A 19,684-nucleotide genomic window follows, 5' to 3' on the forward strand; every position below is an offset into this window, starting at 1 on the left:
GCAAGGCAAATAATCAAAAACAGATCTGGCTTAATCATTTCCGAGATGATCGACTTTTGAATTGCTTGAATTTTTACTGTTCTCAGCCTATCTCTATGTTAAAGCACCGAACTTGATAAGAAAGTATTGTATGTACTAATTATGACTGTAGCAAATATGACCACCAGTCTTGCGTCATCTTGCACATATATTGTCTACACAGGATTGACAAAAAATACGGTGAATTTTTTTTAATGCGGGATTGATAAGAAATATGGTGAAGAGGTTGCATAATCATTTCGTCATTGAAAGAAAAGAAAGAGGAATGTCCACTATTACACAATGAAAAATTCAAATGACTGTGTGTTAACCAAGGATCAATGATCATGAAAGTGATATATTTATTGTAATGATATACAAGGAATATTCTTTAGTGAGAAAATTGTCAACTAAAGAATGCCACTTCTCATTTATATTTCTTTCTTGTGGTAGAGTGCTTTTAAAAAATATTTTAAGTTAATTTTGTTTCCTTCAATATATATCTTATGCATTGATATTCTAAACATTTTTTGCATTGTTTGAATTTGCGGAGGTTCTTGTAAGGCAGAGCTGTATATAACTATGAAACGATATGAAACGATTTATTAAAACAAATAGTGTATTATATAATCAAAATATGAAATTAATCTCTGCACACAACAATTTTTTTCTTCAAAAATACTTTTTGAAGTGGTGTTGTGGTGGCGTTGTCGAACCAATGAATATAAGGGTTTCTATCACATTTCGATGTTTAAAAAAACCCTTTTCTTTACAATGGTAATGCCACATCTTTTCTCTCTGGGGTTTGTGAATTGGAGTAATTTTAATCCAATTATCTGCAGTTGAAAAAAAAAATGGGTGTAACTGTTGAAACCTGAGGGTACCACAATCTACTGAATGTTTTATATATCTCCATGAGCCCAATATAAACTCTTTTCATCCTCCAAGATTAGATTTTGGAGAATATATTAGTTGTAGAAACGGCAATATTTCAGCGCTAGCAATATCTTGATTATTTCTTTTTTCACATTCTGTCGCTTATCGCACGGATTCAAATCGTCGTTCATGGTTTTCGTGAGGACTATGTTTGAGAAATATCCGCACAGCCACTTTAAAGTTTGTGTTAATCTCTAAGAGCAATATATTAAAGCTCATATATAATGTTAACAAATTAAAAAGTCCAAATCGTACACATTAGTCGCATGGGCTCCGTGTCCAATAACACGCCAAGGATAAAATACTAGTAATATATGTTGATTATTGGACTATTATGGTTATTAAACCATCATATAATCATGTACTTACTTTTAAGTATAGTTTTTGCAAACTTTTCTTTTTACATCAGTTCACAGTTCTTTGGAATTTTATTAAACGTGTGTTTATTACTGTACCCTGACTCGTCTTTTATACATATGACATTCAGTAAATTTTAACTCGAACACGCTTCCATAACCCCATGGTGTCCGATTGATTAATTTGTATTTGTTAAGTGTTAGTTGATATAAGGTAGATATAAATCCGTGGCTCGAGATGAACTTCTTTAGGTAAGGTTTGCAGCAGGAATTTTCGAAAGATATACAATTTTGTTCACTATTCTAAAGTCGTTATTTTTCTTATGTTGTACAAATGATTTTGCCGGACTTGTTCTATAACTACAAAAGGTCAAAGTTCATGATTTCAAATGTCATTATGATGAAATCTAAATAATTTCGTGAAAATATGTACATATTTATGTAATATGTACACTATTATGGAGGTTATTTATGTTAAACAATATTCCCAAATAATGTCACAATTTATACAATTTATATCGTGTTTGGTTTTTATTATTATTTCTAATGAACTATTTCAAAACAGAATAAAATGCACCAAAAGTCAAAATTATTGACTTCTTTATTTGAAAGAAAACATCTTATTTGAAACCTTTGTTTGTCTACCGATTTCAGGAAAAAACTTTTCTTAGTAAACGTGTAATATGGATGTTCCAAAACACTATTTAATACCATAAGTATAAGTACCGTAAGTTGCGGACTTTGTTTTCGTTGAAATTGAGCATGTGCTTGTATCTTGTTATTTTCTCTGTTAACTACAAAACATCGCAAAATTAAAAAAATCTGAAAGCAACCATTAAGCCTTATAAATCTTGACGTCTTATATTAAGTAAAGGGTAGTTGGTGTTACTGAAAATAAAAACATATGAGTTATCTCCCTGTGACCCCAAACCTACCTTAAGAATTCAATGTAAGTAATATTAGTCATGGCAATCAGAAGGAAAAATATAAAGTAAATAGAGTCTCAAAAGTGGATTTGATGCAATCTCCATCCTTTACAAAGTTTTGGGTGTCTTGTCTGCACCCGAGAAACTTCTAACACCTTTGGTGTTTCAACACCTGGTAGATAATGTCCGTAAGTTATAATTAAATTTTAACTGGTTAGTTATTATTATGACATTAATTAAAAACCTACTCTTATTTTTGATAAACAATCCCGAAATAGCAAAAATAAGAGTAAGGAGGTGGACAGGCTTTGGCGGATCCAAGTCAGGGGTAGTTGGCATCAAAGTATATGCTTGTAATGAAATAATATTGAATGGTTAGGTCGCTAGTAGATATATTTACTGGGAACTTATTTAAAGCATACATAAAAGGTCAAATCTGTCAACTCTTGAATAAATTAAATTCGTCTTTCGTGTTTTGAACGTGCAATTTTACTTTTGATGAACGGTACTTTCCATAACAAAGTAACCAAGGTCGCGAAATTACTAGTTCATGTAAAGGCGGAAAGTGTAAGATTAGTTCATTACGCATCGCGAGCAGATAACTTGGATCGGACATCTTTCTTTAAAACAAACACAAAAAGAGTTATTGAATAAAATAAACCAATTTGACTCTCTTTGTTATAAAAACTTTGATGAAATTTGACCTAAAGAACAAATTTACAAAAGAGATGCGACGCACCATACACCAACTCCCTGGTTTGAAATAAAATAAACAAAAAAAAGGTATATGGACCACATCGCTATCTGAGCATAACTCAAATCAGCATTACTGTTTCAAAATAAAAATATCTTGACAAATAAGTACAGTAGATTTTGCAAAAAAAAATCTGCCAATATTTATCCTCATATTTTTAATGGTAAATACTATAACCCTCATGCATACTAGTTTTTGAGAAGAAGATTTTTAAAGATTTTCTCTCTCTATTCTTATGTAAAACCTGATCCCTCATGGTGGCCCTACTCTACCCCCAGGGACCATGATTTCAACAAACTCGCATCTACATAACCGAAGGGTGTAACACACAAATTCGAGCCTTTCTGGCCCAATGGTTTTTGAGAAGAAAACGTCCAACAAATATTTAATTTTAATTTTTGATTTTAAATGTGAGGCTTGTGTCAAATTTGGTATAAATCAGCCCATAGGCCAGTGGGTCTGGAGAAGAATGTGATAATATGAAAAGTTTACGCCAAAGCCGACACTGACGACGACAGAAAATGATCTAATCTTGATCAGAAAAGCTCACTCGAGCCTTTGGCTCAGGTGAGCTAATAAGTTTATACATTCTAATGTTTCCAGGCAAGTGCAACAAAAAGATTCAAGGCCACTTTAAACCAATGTTGCTGTTGCATTTTGATTTTAATTTTAAAGTTTAGGATAAGAAGGCTACGATGGAAAAATCTGACACAGAACATATGAAGTTGATTTTTAAAATATCTATTCAAACATATCAAGCAGTGAAATATATTTAAAATGTGAAAAGTGTTAATTACCGCGCTTGCAAGGCATTTCATTTAGTTTACTTGTAAACTTAAGTTTATTGATGAGATAAAAAAAATACCAGTCTTTGGTTACATTTCTACTTTCAAATACCATGCAAACTTTTTATCAGAAAAATCGATGTGCAGTTCACAAAATGGGACATATTCATTCCTTTCACGAGTGAAGGAATTTTTGCGAGGCCAGTTGTTGTTAGGTACCTCTTACGGGGTCCCGTGAGCGCAAAACAAAACGAAAAGACGAGTAAAAACGCGTTTTGAACAAAAATGATATGGCAACCACTGCACTGGCAAGGAATATCCAATGAATGAGGAAACAAGACAGACTGAAATCCAAGCACACATACTTCAAAAATCCTCAATAATTGCAGACCTTTTTCCTGTGTATGTTATAACATCGCACATTCGCAAACCACACAATGTCAATGATCGCTTGGATTTTAGAAACGGTGCGTTTTTAGCAACTGTGTTGGATGTAGTGCCACTGGGGTTTTCAAAAAATTACAGACGTTATGCATTCTGTATGAATGACACACGTGTTCGATGTGCATGCGAAGGGAGCACTATCTGTGCAAAACAATAAGGATACCTTGGAAATTCTTTCAAAGAATAAAGATATTTTGCATTTGATTGATTGTTGTTTCCTTTATTCTTTTTTACAAGCATTTTACTTCAATGTGTAGTTTATGCATTTAGAAGTCCGTGCAACCTGAATGCCTCGATCGGAAAGCAACAGATCGTAATTTCTCAACCGGTATATATACACCAGTGGCAGTAGAGGAGCGATCAAAACTAATATGGCGTCCAAATACTTTGATGAATTCATGTCATGTCATTTTATGACACTACTTTAAAAATGGCGATTTAAATGTTTTGTTATAATGTTTGTATCAAACTTATCGGCTGAATACATGTCCCACCGCAGTTGTTATGCTTGTTACGTACATGTAGTAAGCTTATGAAACACAGATCATGAGTTCGAATCCCCCTGGAGCTTTTGTACATATTGACTGTATCAAATTTTAGAAATCGTACTTTTTTTTTTATTCAAAACTGAATATACATTTTCGTCTATTTGCCTCTCATACATCATCTTGTCTTACATACTAAAACATTTTTCTGCTGATTTGAGAAACAATGTAGTGAGTTACCTTAATTACAACATATATGTCTTTGTTCACTACAGTAAAAAATGAAAGGCACAACGTGGATGAAAAGAGTGTTTCTAACAATTTCATGTAAAGCTTTGTTGAAATTTATTGTCAAAATAACAAATTTTTCAGGAAGACTTATCCCCCGAACACTGTCATTCATCATAATGTCGGCCGAGGACCGTATGCACCAAGCCTTACCCCGTTTGCCGTGAAGCTGGAGACCTATTTACGGATGACAAAAGTCCCATTTATGGTAATGTTTTAAATTTTGAACTACTTAGAAATTGACATACATATGATGGGTTTACATGGTTGCACATGTACATACCGTAATAATATGGTAATTATTTTTTACTGCTCTAGCTGCGGTTTTGCAATAATTCCTTCACGCCAACAAGTTAACTGGAAACTAGTTATTGTTTTGTTTTACAAAAATATCAGCAAATGACATAACAATTAATGTCAAGCCATGAAAATTTCAATTTTAGATTCGAATTTTAACTTCGGCGATGTTTTCTAATATATGACTTTAACAGTTTTAAAAAATCAAAATAATTGCGTTTCAAGACTGAAAATGACAGTGGCAGAAACAGAAGTTCTAAAGGAAAACTGACCTGGATAGAATACAATGGACATGAAGTAGCAGACTCAGAATTCTGTATCCAGTTTATAAATAAAACATTCAACATTGATCTAGACAAGAACTTCTCTGATGAAGAAATTGGGGCAGGTAGAGCCATTCAAAGGATGGTAGATGAACATCTGTATTGGTAAGAGAATAATAAATAGCGAAGAATGTACACGCTTTCCACATCAATATTAGTAGAACGAATTTAAAGGAAAAAACTGTAAAAAACAAAAAAAAAACAAAAGAAAAAAAAAATATACATATTTTTTAATCATAGAAAATAAAGGTAAAGCTTTGAGAAAAAAAAGATCTCTTTTGGTATGATAGAAATAGACTATTTCTTTCATTTAAGTGATAAAAATCTTTGGGGAAATTGGTATATTTCAGTGTTTAAACCATCTATTTCTATAAACATGGATTATGAGAACAGATATTTTTTAGTTTTATGTTGGTGCCTAAATAGGTAATAAACAATCTTATATTGGGATTTTTTAAGTCGGTCGGACGGAGAAGTACAAACAAATGATATGTATATGAAGGTAGCGAAGAATTTAATTATTCATCTTTGATTATGGCCGGGTAATAATTAAAACACTTCATTTCAAACAAGTATAATAGGTGTAAATCATAAAGGGAAAGATTTTTCCCCAGAAAGAGGTCCGGGTTTCCCGCTCCTCCTCTCCGCTTTCGTTGACCGCAGTCCGTCATTGGTTTAATAGATGTTAAAAAGGATAATAAAGATGAAAACCCTGAAATAAAAGGGGGGTTCATATTTCTATGGTGGGCTTGTAGATTTAGCTAGGCTTGAAAAGAAATTTTCACTGGATATTGCACAATGGTAATAACAGCCAACTACTGCCATGACATGTTGGAGGGGGAAAAACCACTTGATTTTGACATGTTATTCATTCAATGGTGTCCTTGTTTATAGGACAGTTGTTCTACAACGCTGGGTGTATGATCCCAAGCATGGAATTGATGTCAAAAAACACATGAAGGTTCCGTGGCTTGTTTTCTGTATTGGCAGAAACAAGATAAAGAATCAGAGCTACGCACAAGGAGTAGGCAGACACACCGAGGAAGAGATGCTTCAAGTGATGGATGAAGATCTACAGGCCCTGTCAAAGTTCCTAGGTATCATCATTTACACCTTTTTCTTAGGGGGTGGTAAAGAAATGTTCTTTTTTAGATATCACATTAAAACAAGAGGCCCAATACTCACAAAAGCTATAATAGGCACGATAAAATCAGCTTAATGGAGTCATAATACAAAATATGTGGGCAATGTAGTATAATACATGTAGATCCAGTGTAGATAAATATCCAACACCCCCTCCCCCCGAATATTCTTATGTTTATAATCAAGTCCCATTTTTAACAGGGTGACTTATTCGTCATATCACATGTTGTGCATTGCAGTTCTCAAGAAGATCCTAAACAATTGTTTATATATGGGATATAAATCTTCCCAAGTCAAGGGTTTCTGATCCACATCGCTTGAAGCGATGCGGATCAGAAACCCATGACTTGGGAAGATGGGGATATAAATCTACATCAAACTCTTGACCTCTTGTGAGCCTAAAGAATCCTCCAGGGGCCAAAGTCTTAACAATTTTAGAGAATCAACAACATGTCGAAATGCTTGCATATACGTAAAATTATAAATTAAAACATTTCAGTTTTTGTGTATAATTAAAATGTTTTCCTTTGTTAAATTTTATCCTCAATGTTGCTCCACCCTACTCCTCAAAATTTTGATTTTAACGAACTTGACTCTACACTATCTGAGGTTAATTTCACTAAAGTTACAGCTTTTTTAGGCATATTAATTTTTAGAAGATTTTTAAAGATTTTCCTTTATATACTCAATATTCCTATGTCAAAATTTGCCCCCCCCCCCTCAGTTGTGCATGACCCCATCCTGCCTCAGGGGATCGCGATTTGAACAAAAACTTATATTTATCCTATCTGAAGATGTTTTCAGACAAGTTAAAGCTTTTCTGGTCAATTGGTTATTGGGAAGAAGATTTTTAAAGATTTTTTCTCGATATATATTTATGTAAATATTCAACCTCCCACTGTGGCCCCCACCCTACCCCCGGAAATCATGGTTTGAACAAACTTGGGAGGGGGTAGTATGTAGTATACCTATAACTCCAAGTTCTCAATATTTCAGTATGTTTTCAAGGTATATTTCAGATCAATTATGTTTGATTCGAAAAAAAGTGGGGGGGGGGGTGGGCTGAACCCTCTATTATGCTATGTGCCTAATGGTTAGGTATAACTTTGCAAAAAAATGGGGGGAGGGGCTAAGCCCCCCTAGCCCCCCCGGTTCCGACGCCTATGTAATATATATATATATATATATATATATATATATATATATATATATATATATATATATATATATATATATATATATATCCTCTCAAATTGTCCTTTAACTGTATTCCACCTGTATCACAAACGACTGTGTAATGCGCGGCCAGCATGCTAGGTTCCGTTCGTCATCGAAAGCAAGATTTTTGTCTTGTCTAGATTGCCAAGTGGTTAGCACGGTGGCCGCTAACTGCTAGGAGAATGGGTTCCAAAAGGTCGTGAGTTCAAGCCTCGGTGGCGGCGGAGGTGGAGCTCCAATAAAAGCGAATTTCCCCGTGCTTTATATATATATATATATATATATATATATATATATATATATATATATATATATATATATATATATATATATATGTAAATATTTAACCCCTAGTTGTGGCCCCACATTACCCCGGGGATCATGTTTTGAATAAACTTGAATCTACTCTACATCAGGATGCTGTCACAAGTGTCAGCTTTCCTGGCTGATTCGTTTCTGAGAAGAAGATTTTTAAAAATTTACTCTTTGTATTATAATGTAAAAAATTGACACCCTATTGTTGCCCATCCTCTACCCGGGGTCATTATTCTCACAGCTTTTAATCTACACTACGCGAAGATGCTTCTGCACAAGTTTCCTGGTTTATTTGTTTTTGTTAAAAAAATTTTCAAAGATTTACTTATACTAGTATATTCCTATGTAAAATTCGAGCCCCATTGTAGCCCAGCCCACCCCTGGGGTTATGATTTTTACAACTTTAAATCTATTCTACATAGATGCTTCCACACAAGTTTCAGCATTCCTGGCTTAAGATTTTCTGAGAAGAATATTTTTGAAATTTCTCAATTTTTTTCTATAATTCCTAATTATCTTCCCTTGAAAAAAGGCGTCATCCTTAATTTTCACATCCTTGAATCCACTTTGCCTAAGGGTGCTTTGTATTATGTTAGGTTTAAATTGGCCCAGTGGTTTTGAAAAAGATGTTGAAAATGTGAAAAAAAAAATCACGGACAGAAAGATGGATGGACAGACGGACGACAAACAAAATGTGACCCAAAAAAGTTCACTTGAGCTTTCAGCTCAGGTGACCTAAAACGAATCAATGCCTAAGGTACAATGTATAGACAATGGCTGCATGATATAAGCATTAACAGTATCAAAGCATAAAGTTATTCATTGTATGTGCTGCAGTAGATTAATTGTGCGAACAAAACTGATTTTAAACTACTACAAATTTTATAAAAACGAGCAAGCTGATCAATTCAAAATTAAAAATAAATATCGAACAGTAGATCAAGATGTACATGTAATAACAGAACATGAAATATACTGAACAGATTCAACAATCCAAAATGTTAAATGTGAGTAAGAAACTGATTACATGAATAGTCCTGCAACCAATCCTTACATAGAGTTATATTAACGAGACTTTGAACTTTGGGTAGCTGTATCATATAGCAATATCAATTGCGCAAGGATTGTAGGTCATTCAGTTATAGTATAGCAATCAGAACGATATGTCCGACTCTAAGGACATGTCTACGTAATCTGTGCATAGTTTGATTTCGAGAGACCAGCGTCATTTTCAACTTCAAAGGGGTAAAGAGGTAGATAAATAGATTATACCAAAGGTCCAAAGTCGTGTTAAAATAGCTCTAAATATATTGAGGCCCTATGGGTCACTATCAAATAACGTTTGCAGGCAAAAAGACGTTCATGTTGGGTGAACAAGCCAGTCAGACTGATTGCGCCGTGTTTGGAATGTTATCTCAGATTCACTGGCAGGGCTTTGGAGGTGCAGCAGAGAAGTTGTACAAAAGTAGGTATTTTGCAGGGAAGTTGTTTGAAAGTGCATGATTGTCTATGATAAATGTCATGTTGAATAAGGCAAAGAGCTTTAATCAAATAAAGAAAGAAAGCAATAAATAGTGACAGATATGTTTTACAGAAGCACTGCGTGTCAACAGAATTTGTTTTCTGTAATTCTTTGCTTTCTTTTTTTTTTTAATTACATTTTTTTTATTTTACAATACATATAACACAATCACACATAAATACATTCAGGTCATGATCTAATAAATATAAAAAAGTATTCAAGTTGATACAATTTGTATTATTGAAATGAATAAAGCTCTTGAAGTTAAATATTAAGAAAAATATTTTTCCATTCCACCCATCTATCATTATGTTCATCATAAGAAGAGTGTCTGATAGCATATTTAAGTTTTGAATGACATAGTAGACCTGCAAATATTGGAACTTTTTGGTCGAACAGACATTGAAAAATATATTCTTTTGTATAAGGGATCAAAAAGTTTATAAATAAATTAGAATCAGAAGGAGGGGTCTCTCCAAATAATATCATGTTATTAAAATATTCTTTCAGCATGATATATATGCATACTTAAACTACTCCATAAATCTAAAGCAAAGGAACAGGATGTGAAAACATGTTCAATAGTTTCAACTTCATTATCACTAAAGGAACATATTGTAAACGTACTACATTTGGTTGTGTTTTCTATTTAATGCTTTTGGCGGAATGCTGCTTCCGCTAAATCAAGTACATCGCTAAATGCCATACATGTATGTAAAGGAATAGTCACATTCAGGAAAACACTCGTTTAAATCCACGCCAACTTGTTCAAAAACTAACTTCCGCTAAATATCGTATACGTCAAATATAATGATTTACAGTATATCATTGCCAACTATTTTTATCTTTTTTAAATATGATTTTACTGGAAGAATTTTATGTAGAGTTCTGTATTGTAGCCACTGTACAGTAGTATCTGTTGTAACTTTAAAACATTCTAAAGTCTTTAATCACATCCTGTAAAATTAATTCAGAATAGCAATTCATGACAATATTTAAATTCCATCGAATATTTAAGAAGGAATAATAAATTGAAAATTTGTATTGATTAAAATGTAAATAGGTTTAGTGCATTTCTTGTACAAAAGTAATTCTAACCAGTTAAAAGGTACAAAAAAACCAACAGTATTTTCATTGTTCTTCTTTGAAAAATTTGAGTCTTTAACAAACTTTCGAGCAGCACTAATTATGCTGCTATATTGTATAAAACATATTTTGTCAGAAATCTTAGATAAAAGAGAATTAACTATTGTCAGAGAAGTTACTAGTTAATTCAGTACTAAATTCAGCCATGAAGTTTTCCGCATGTAATTAGTTCTTTGAATGCTCTCTAAATTCTAAAATGTAAGAATAAATTCAGTCCATATTTACATGCATGACACGTATGCATAAAATATATCTGAACTTAACATTGCTAACTCGGAGATAGTTATTCACATATTACTTGTATATGTTGATTATTTATTTTGATTAATGTTTATGATCTATTTAAAAATTATTATGTTATATCATTTTACAGAATATCCCAATTTGAGTGCATACTGTGAACGGATGAAGGCGGAGTTCTGGCCAGACTGGGACGATTGTATTACCCACGGTGGGACGAGGAAAGCTTCTAAATGAATGCATAATAATAATATCGATTCATTATGCATTTCACAATAAGTGTCACAATAGACCCACAACAACATTTTCGTTACTTTTTTACATAATTTGCATAATTGTATTTGTATTTTGTGATTATTGTTTTTTTTTTTTTTTTAAATTCAATTATTTTGACTGAGCGTTTTGAAAAATGTTGGTACAGTGGTAACAACGTTATTGTTGACAAGCCAATCGTGTTAAATAGTTCGTGTAACGTGGGTGATCGTTCGTGTAACGTGCGGGATCGTGCGTGTATCAGGAAAATTGGTTTGCGTTTTTTATCGTGCGTGTTCGTGCGTGATCGTGCGGTTTTTTCGTTTTGTAACTTTTTTACGGAATGCCAGGGTTTATTCTCAAAACAAAGACAAGAAGTTTTTGTAAAACAATGTGAATTTAATAAAAAAAATTTATATAAGAACATTGACAATTGTTAACATTCATTCTCTCTTTCGTCGTTAAATACATTTTTGTATTTCCATAGCTCATTCAATCCTTTGTTCGGTCGAGTTAGTTTTGCTTAATTTTATAATCAGCCTATATCAAGCATCACTTGTGTCTTGACAAATTATTTCAATCATATAAGCAAAAGCGACACGTTAAATGAAAGCGGCCAGGCTTACCCATTCCCCGTTTTAAACTAAACGATTATTCCCAACGTTTTTCTTTCAAATGATAATACGATACGCATTATTATCTAATAGAGTGTATACACATTTGTTTGAAATAAAATTTATTCAGACGCTTTAAAATTTAGAACAATTAGAAATAAATCAATTATGTACTGTAAATTATGAAAATATTGGATGTGAAAAATCGAAATTCTATGGAACAAGGTAACAAATTTACCTGTATCCCGCATAATTAAATCGTACGTAAGAGAATTAAATTACATTAACAGTCAACTCTTACGTAAATAATTTTGTGTAGTTTATGCATTATCTTCATTTCTATTACATGTAATTTTCTTTAACTTATGATAGAAGTTAATATTCGTTAAGGAAACAAAAAAAATAATTTGTGTGTGAATCCTTTATATTTGGGTATGGATGTGTAAAAGTGTTAACTCGTAAAATACAAAACAGTGCATGACTAAAGTACATGCCGCTTTTCAATAACATACAAATATAAAGCAATACAAATTAAAGTAATACGTTTCCTTAATTCAAATCTTAAAAATTAATTTTGATTTTGCGTGTTTAATGGTGTAGAATCGTTCGGTTGCGTGTTTAATCGTTTTTGTTCGTGTATCGTGAAGATTCAGTAAGTTAGTGATCGTCCGTGTATCGTGCGTGATCGTTCGTGTATCGTGCGTGATCGTTCGTGTATCAGAATCGTGCGTGTTGTTTGTCAACAATAACGTTGCTACCACTGTATCTATCTTGTAGCGGATGCATGTGCTAACTTGGAGACAATTCTGAAATTCTGAACATGAATTGTTTATACAAATGTTGTGTAATTTAGTTTATAATCTCTGCTACTCACTCATTTTCTCCCTGCAATTATGTACATTTCTATAATGATTTTTCATAGAAAAATTTGTCATGCATGCAAATACATTTCCAACAGAATTTTTTTTTCTTAAAAAAAATTTGCACTAAATCTGCACATAAAAAATAAGGAAGGAGAAAAAAAAAACATCAGAATTAGAAAAAAGTAAGGCAGACGATAATTAATGAAGACATCTTTCACCTTGTAACCTTAAGCATTTGTGGGTAGTCTCTTTGAATATCTTCACTCGGCTTTCTACTAAAAAATTCTCCAGAACAAGTTGTATTTAAGTTGGTGATATAATGGTACATGCTATTCCAATATTACCCGATTCTCGGTATTTCAAGATTTCAACCATGTAACGTGCGGGGGTTAGAGCACAAACAGTCCGATGTTATTCTGCGCACAATATCAATGCTTACGCACGGGTTTCAAGCACAGTTAGCCCGATATCACACTCTCCACTAACGTGCGTGGTTCCAGCACAGTTAGCCCGATATCACACTCTCCATTAACGTGCGTGGTTCCAGCACAGTTAGTCTGATATCACACACACTCGACTGACATGGGATTTTAGCACAGTTAGCCCGATATCACACGCTCTCTACTAACGTGCGGGGTTCTAGTGCAGTTGACACAACTAAACCCTTTCAGATATTAATATTTTCTTTTTTAAAATCTTTTTTTTTTTTGGGGGGGGGATAGACATTGCTTTTTTTATAACAAGCAGAATGGTGGCAATGATATACCAGGAAAGAAAACATTCCCACATATAGTTGGTAAGATAATTTTACACCCCATGTCCAGCATTTTTTTAAAATTTGCCATGAGATGTTGAGAAGATTAAAAACTGTGTCAGTGAGGTTAACATTTTTTGTCCCTGCCACACCAAGTTGCGTTCCCACAGCGTGTTCACGGCGTTGTAAAATTCATGGAATCGCCGTATGATCGCAAGGAAAATTTAGAAAAAATGTACAATTTTATTTGAAAATTTTGCAATGGAGATGTCACGGCGTACTGGCGGCGACCACGGCGTGTAACTGCGTTTCCAGAGAAATCTACTTGGCGATTGACTGCGCTCTCGCTGAATGTCTGCCGTGCGCTTATGACGTGCTAAGAGTTTTTACCGCGCTTCCACGGCGTGCTCTGTGCGCTGGCTGCGTCCACAAGACGTTTTTTTACTTCTGGGTAGATTAATGTAAATTTGTATAATTGTATGGGAAACAAACAGGAATTTACAACTAGTAAATAAATGATAAAAAAGTTGTTTTGTTTTGATGAATAGGTTCATTGCAACTACATGTACTTTTAAATAATTTGTGAAGGACTAGGACAAAACACTTAGTGTCAGGTCTACAAAAAATGATCCGTTATTAGTTGTTAAAAAACATTAAAAAGACGTGAACATCGGAACCAAATTACATGAATTTCATCTTTGTCCTTTGATAGATCTTAGAATATTAGCAAATGCTACTTTTTACATAGTCATCCACATCCAGTTTGATAATTACTACATTGATCGCTTGCTATGGTACAACAGCTATTTTTCGAGTTTCCGTGGTCTTGATGACAACGCACTAGAGACGCCGTGAGAGCGCGGTACAAATACTAATAAACGCAGAAGAAACGTCAAAAGAGCGCGATAAACATGGCAACAACTTTGGGGTCGCTGTGTTAACGCAACCAAATGAAAAACAACTTGTTCAAACGCTGTGGATGCACTGTTGGAGACTTTACGGCGTTGTCACTGCGACCTCACTACGCTTCTACGGCGTGTTTATCAGATTACGCCGAGCCACGGCGCGTATTTTGTGCATGTTCAAAGTGCGCGCCGTCGCATGGCGTTCTAAAGTGTTCTAGGCGATCCCACCACGAGCTACGAAGATGCCGTTGCGTTGTTACGGAGCTTTAAGACTCTACTGAGTTTACCTTAGCGTTTTACATTATTTAAGGTCGCCGCGGATCGCCGTGAGGACGCAGCTCCGGTATGACAGGGGTTTAATTACAAACGATTACATACATTAATCTAATTTGACCAAAACAAAAAACAAAAAACTTAACTAATGTTTTCATAGCTGCTGATATTACTAAATTTTAAATCTATAACCTGTAAATTTAAGGATTAAAGCTCAGAGATCGCTAAACTGGTTTATAAAAATTTCTCTCTTGGATAAGTTTAGAATTTTTTTTTAACTTTTACTGTTACACGTTTATTAGACGTTTATCACATGTAGAGTTCATGAAGAAACTGATTAAATACTTTTTTTAAAAATGGCAAAATTTCAAAATTATTTCATAATCAATTAATAAGTTAGGTGGTGAGATCCATGTAGATAAAAGGTGAGTTCGTATTTCAAACTTCAGTGACATGTATGCTTATTTCACACACTTATCCTTCACAAGGATGATAGTGGTACACAGAAGATTTCCGGTAGATCCGTTTGTTAACGACTTTGTTTAATATTAGTATGTGGACAACCGAGTTGTGTTATAGAGAGAGAGAGAGAGAGAGAGAGAGAGAGAGAGAGTGTATGTATAAAATTTATATCCAGTCTGGTGGAGCTGGTTTTACCTTTGTCATTCCCATAACAGGACTTCGTTCGTCTGTAGCAGTTCATTCTGCTATATGGGCCCCTGATTGACTTGTAGATTCGATGATCTTTGTTCAAACTTGGCAGAATTAAATGGCTTAAAACTTTGTAATATCCTATTTTCTATATACAGTATGTATTTTTGTATTAGAACAAGATATAATCTATGATGGGCGGAGCGAAGTGAAAGAGAACGTAAGATTAAGTACCTATAAATATCCTGGTCTGTCTAGTAAAATTTGCACTTCCTAAAGTAAACAAGTAACGAGTCTTGCTCATGGCCGACGTCAATTTGCAGACAGGTTTGCTGCTGAAAGTTTGTGGTACACTGGTCTTGGGTTCAGCCATTGTTTGGGTAGTGAGGAGATTTAGAATGAGACCCAGGTAAAGTACCGTCTTTATACTCTGTCAAGCTCTTTAATTGATGTAACATTACATCTATATTGACTGCATTTAGTTCAGTTTGTAAATATGCAAAATGTTGTTTACAAAACGTAGGTGACACGCCCTTAATTCATCCAAGAGAAAATAACAGAACTTTTACATGTATGGTTTAGTAAATACTTTTATTATTTAAATACATGTATTATTTTGATTAACAATGATGGCTGTTAAGGATTTAGCACCAAACAATTGAAATGCGCCAACTTTAGTGCAGTTACAGTGCATGTTTTTCTATATCTGGCATGATGTGTTTTATTGATAAAGAGTCTAGGTATTATTACTAGTACGTCTGTTTCCGTGTTCTGATAGCGTATTTTTAAGGAAATCAAATTTCAAGTGCTCTTAAACGCCCTCACTTTACAGTGTTAACTGTATGATTTTAAACAGTGCATATGAAAAGTGAAAGGGACAAATTGTATATAACAGATTTTTTGTTATTAACTAAATTCCAGGAATTTGTCTCAAATATTGATTTGGAAATCAGACGTGTTTCAATTATATTATTTCAATTGCATTTGTTATTACTTTTTTTTTTTTTATAAAAATCAATTAGTGTATGATTAGTTTTTTTTAACAAAGGGAGCCTGTTCCTAAGGATGTAGTTGTTCATCACCAGCCAAGTCGCGGTCCATTCGCTCCAAGTTTGACTCCATTTAGCCTAAAATTAGAGACCTTTCTTAGAATGGCAAATGTACCATATACGGTAAGTTCGTCCACATGTGCTTGAGGACAAGATCGACCCCCCCCCCCTTCACCCCCACCCCCAAGTATATAGACCCCGGGACTTTATTTCTTTTTTTTTTTATTAAATTATCCTTTTATGGCATATTTCTAATCTAATGTATTCATTCATTGCCCAAAATTACCTAAAACAAACAATTTTAAAAAATCAGGCCCCGCCGTCACCAACTTTCCTCAAGTCAATACCCAGCCTCAAATCTGAGGTTTGACCTCAAATTTATGTACTTTTCTTTAAAGGATTTGAGTTGAGGAATGAGTTGAGGGATTTGAAAATTTTGGTGACGGTGGAGCCTGACCCTCTACTATAGAGGGTCTGATTTTTTAAAATTGTTTTTTTTTTTGGTTTTAGGTAATTTTGGGCAATGAATAAATAAATTAGATTAGAAATGTGTAAAGAAGGATAATTTAATAATAAAAAAAAAGTCCCGGGGGTCTATATGTCCTTTACAAAAATTTAGATTATTGAGAATCAAAATTTGTACATGACAACTAAAGTAGCTTGTGAGTTTTGCACAGTATGTAACAGTTATAGTACTGAAAGTAATCAACCTAATGCAACTGAATGATCAGTAGTACTGTTTAACACTGATACCAAGGCGCGTAGCCAGAATCATTACCTCAAAAACTAGTCTGTATAAGCACTACCGTTATAAACCATTATCACAGCGCCAATGTATCACCACCTCTGTCACCACTCTGCCAAAATTATCACTTTGATATCATTTCCGTATCAGCATCACTACCACAATATCACTAGTACTTTACCACTGCTACCATCACTGCCCCAACTTGCCACTATAATATTGTAACTACGGTAACCTTCCATCATTACCATCATTAAACTATCACCACTTGACCATGACCAGTATGTGTCACCATCACACCACCGCTAAACCAAACTTTTCAAAAATAATGTCATTACAGCGGTATCACCATGCATTATTTCCATTATACCATTTGATTTACCACTTCGCCATGACCTGTTTCTCACCACTTCCGCCACCACTAAACTAAAGTTACCACTCAAATTACCATTTTTATGAAATACCTAGAAAGTATTTCAGTTATTATTATTGAACTCTTACTGTTACTGTGAACAGAAATAATATAATTAATATATAGTATTATGGTTTTTTTTCTATGTTCTCTCACTGTGAAAAAATTCTAAATCATGTTTTAATAATGTGTCTATATTTATAATGAGGAAACAATGTTGTTTTTTATTGTACTCTGTTTTTACAAATACAATATTATTATGCCATTGCAAAATTGTCATACACATATTTTCTGTTTTCAGAATGTTCACGATAGCTTTAAGAACCGCAGCTCTAAAGGCAAAATGACGTGGATAGAGTACAACGGGGAAGAGATCGCTGACTCTGAGCTTTGTATTGACTATATCAAGGACAAGTTCCAGGTGGATGTCAACTCTGATTATGCACCGGAACAGTTGGCGAGTGGGTTCATGGTTCAAAAGATGGTGGAGGACCATTTATATTGGTATTGCAAGCTGTTTATTAGGCACTTTTATTTTAAAAAATACTTAAAACATAACATTCCCGAGGCACCAATGTATATATTGTTTCAACATTTCCACTGAATGGAAATTTTGGCTAGTTTCTGACTTATGGCAACAATTAAGTGATATCAAAGTTTAAGAACATTGATAAAAGTTTTGATTTCTGATTTAGAACACTTTGCCTAACTTTAATGGTACATTTGTATATTTTCAGGACATTGATACTGTATCGGTATGTGTATGAGGGCGCTCTAAGACTGAGCGCCTATCGCTCCTTCTCCTTCCTCTTTAGATACATGGCAAAATGGAAGGTACTGAAGGATTCCAAGGCACATGGCATAGGACGACATAGTCAGAACGAGGTCAAAGCGCTCATGACGCGAGATCTCGAAAATCTGTCCAATTACTTAGGTTAGGGCATCTGCATGACTTAGGTTAGGGCATCTGCATGACTTAGGTTAGGGCATCTGCATGTATTTACTCCTGCTTCTTCATGGTTAATTCATCCATTGATTGATCTGACCATTCAACTATTCCATATTACAAAACGCTCTTCGTACTCATATTTTCCGTTTGCCCTTTTCGCTGTTTTCAATGCGTTGATATATATTTCTGTAATTCTGTATATGTGTGTGGTATTGAAGGTACAAAGAAGTTCTTGCTGGGAGAAAAGCCATCCCAAGTGGATTGTAGTGTGTTTGGAATGTTATCGCAGTTCTTCTGGCATGGGTTTGGTGATCCAACAGAAGAGGCTATAAAAAGTAATGACATAGATACATAAATAATAATAATACATAACTATTGGTACCAATTAATCAAATGGTAATTTTTTGAGATTTTTTACTGCCAACTTATTTTTTTTAAATATTTTTTACACAGAATTTCCAAATCTATGCCAATATTGTGAACGTATGAAGACCGAGTTTTGGTCGGACTGGGACAAGTGCATAACACACGGTGAATCTGGAAAGACAGTCAAATAACCGACACTCATTTTGTCGTTTTTTCTTGATTTTGTTTTTTATAACAGTATTAGAATATTTATATCTGTCATACCTGAATGGATTGACAACGATTTACGATTATCTAGAATATTGCATTTAAGACTGCATGATATGTGGAAATGTGTATCAATTGTTTTCGATTAAATCATTTGATTGCTGTATTAATATGATCCGTTTAAAAATCCAGATCACGTATCTAAATCACTGGCTCTGGGTGTTTACAGGAATGTAAATCTAATCTCAATCTCTCATTTGCAGAAGAATATTCATAAATTACATGTAATGGTCGTTAGATTTTTTTATTTTGGATGCATGGACTTAAAAATGTATTCTATATTTGTACCATGCTACGAAACGTTCATGTATCAAATTGACGGTTTATACAACTTTTGCTCTTTATGTTCAATCTGTAATAAAATATTTTGGTATTTGAATACCTTTAT

At 33.9% G+C, this 19,684-nt stretch overlaps 2 protein-coding genes across 2 annotated transcripts; both read left to right on the top strand.

Moving 5' to 3' along the window:
- Positions 1-88: 88 nt before the first annotated feature.
- Positions 89-11,557, top strand: LOC117681397 (failed axon connections homolog). Its single transcript, XM_034445698.2, has 6 exons — positions 89-1,562; positions 5,077-5,200; positions 5,515-5,717; positions 6,507-6,709; positions 9,637-9,753; positions 11,330-11,557. Exons 1-6 carry the CDS (start codon positions 1,549-1,551, stop codon positions 11,431-11,433), a joined length of 765 nt encoding a protein of 254 aa, XP_034301589.2. The 5' UTR covers positions 89-1,548; the 3' UTR covers positions 11,434-11,557.
- A 4,200-nt stretch (positions 11,558-15,757) lies between these two features.
- LOC105343738 (failed axon connections homolog) lies at positions 15,758-19,675 on the top strand. Its single transcript, XM_066075821.1, has 6 exons — positions 15,758-15,917; positions 16,557-16,680; positions 18,016-18,218; positions 18,452-18,648; positions 18,882-18,998; positions 19,117-19,675. The coding sequence occupies exons 1-6, from the start codon at positions 15,811-15,813 to the stop codon at positions 19,218-19,220; spliced, it is 852 nt and encodes a 283-aa protein (XP_065931893.1). The 5' UTR covers positions 15,758-15,810; the 3' UTR covers positions 19,221-19,675.
- The last annotated feature ends 9 nt before the right edge of the window (positions 19,676-19,684 follow it).

Source organism: Magallana gigas, chromosome 2, assembly GCF_963853765.1.
Source record: "Magallana gigas chromosome 2, xbMagGiga1.1, whole genome shotgun sequence".
Taxonomy (NCBI): Eukaryota; Metazoa; Mollusca; class Bivalvia; order Ostreida; family Ostreidae; genus Magallana; species Magallana gigas.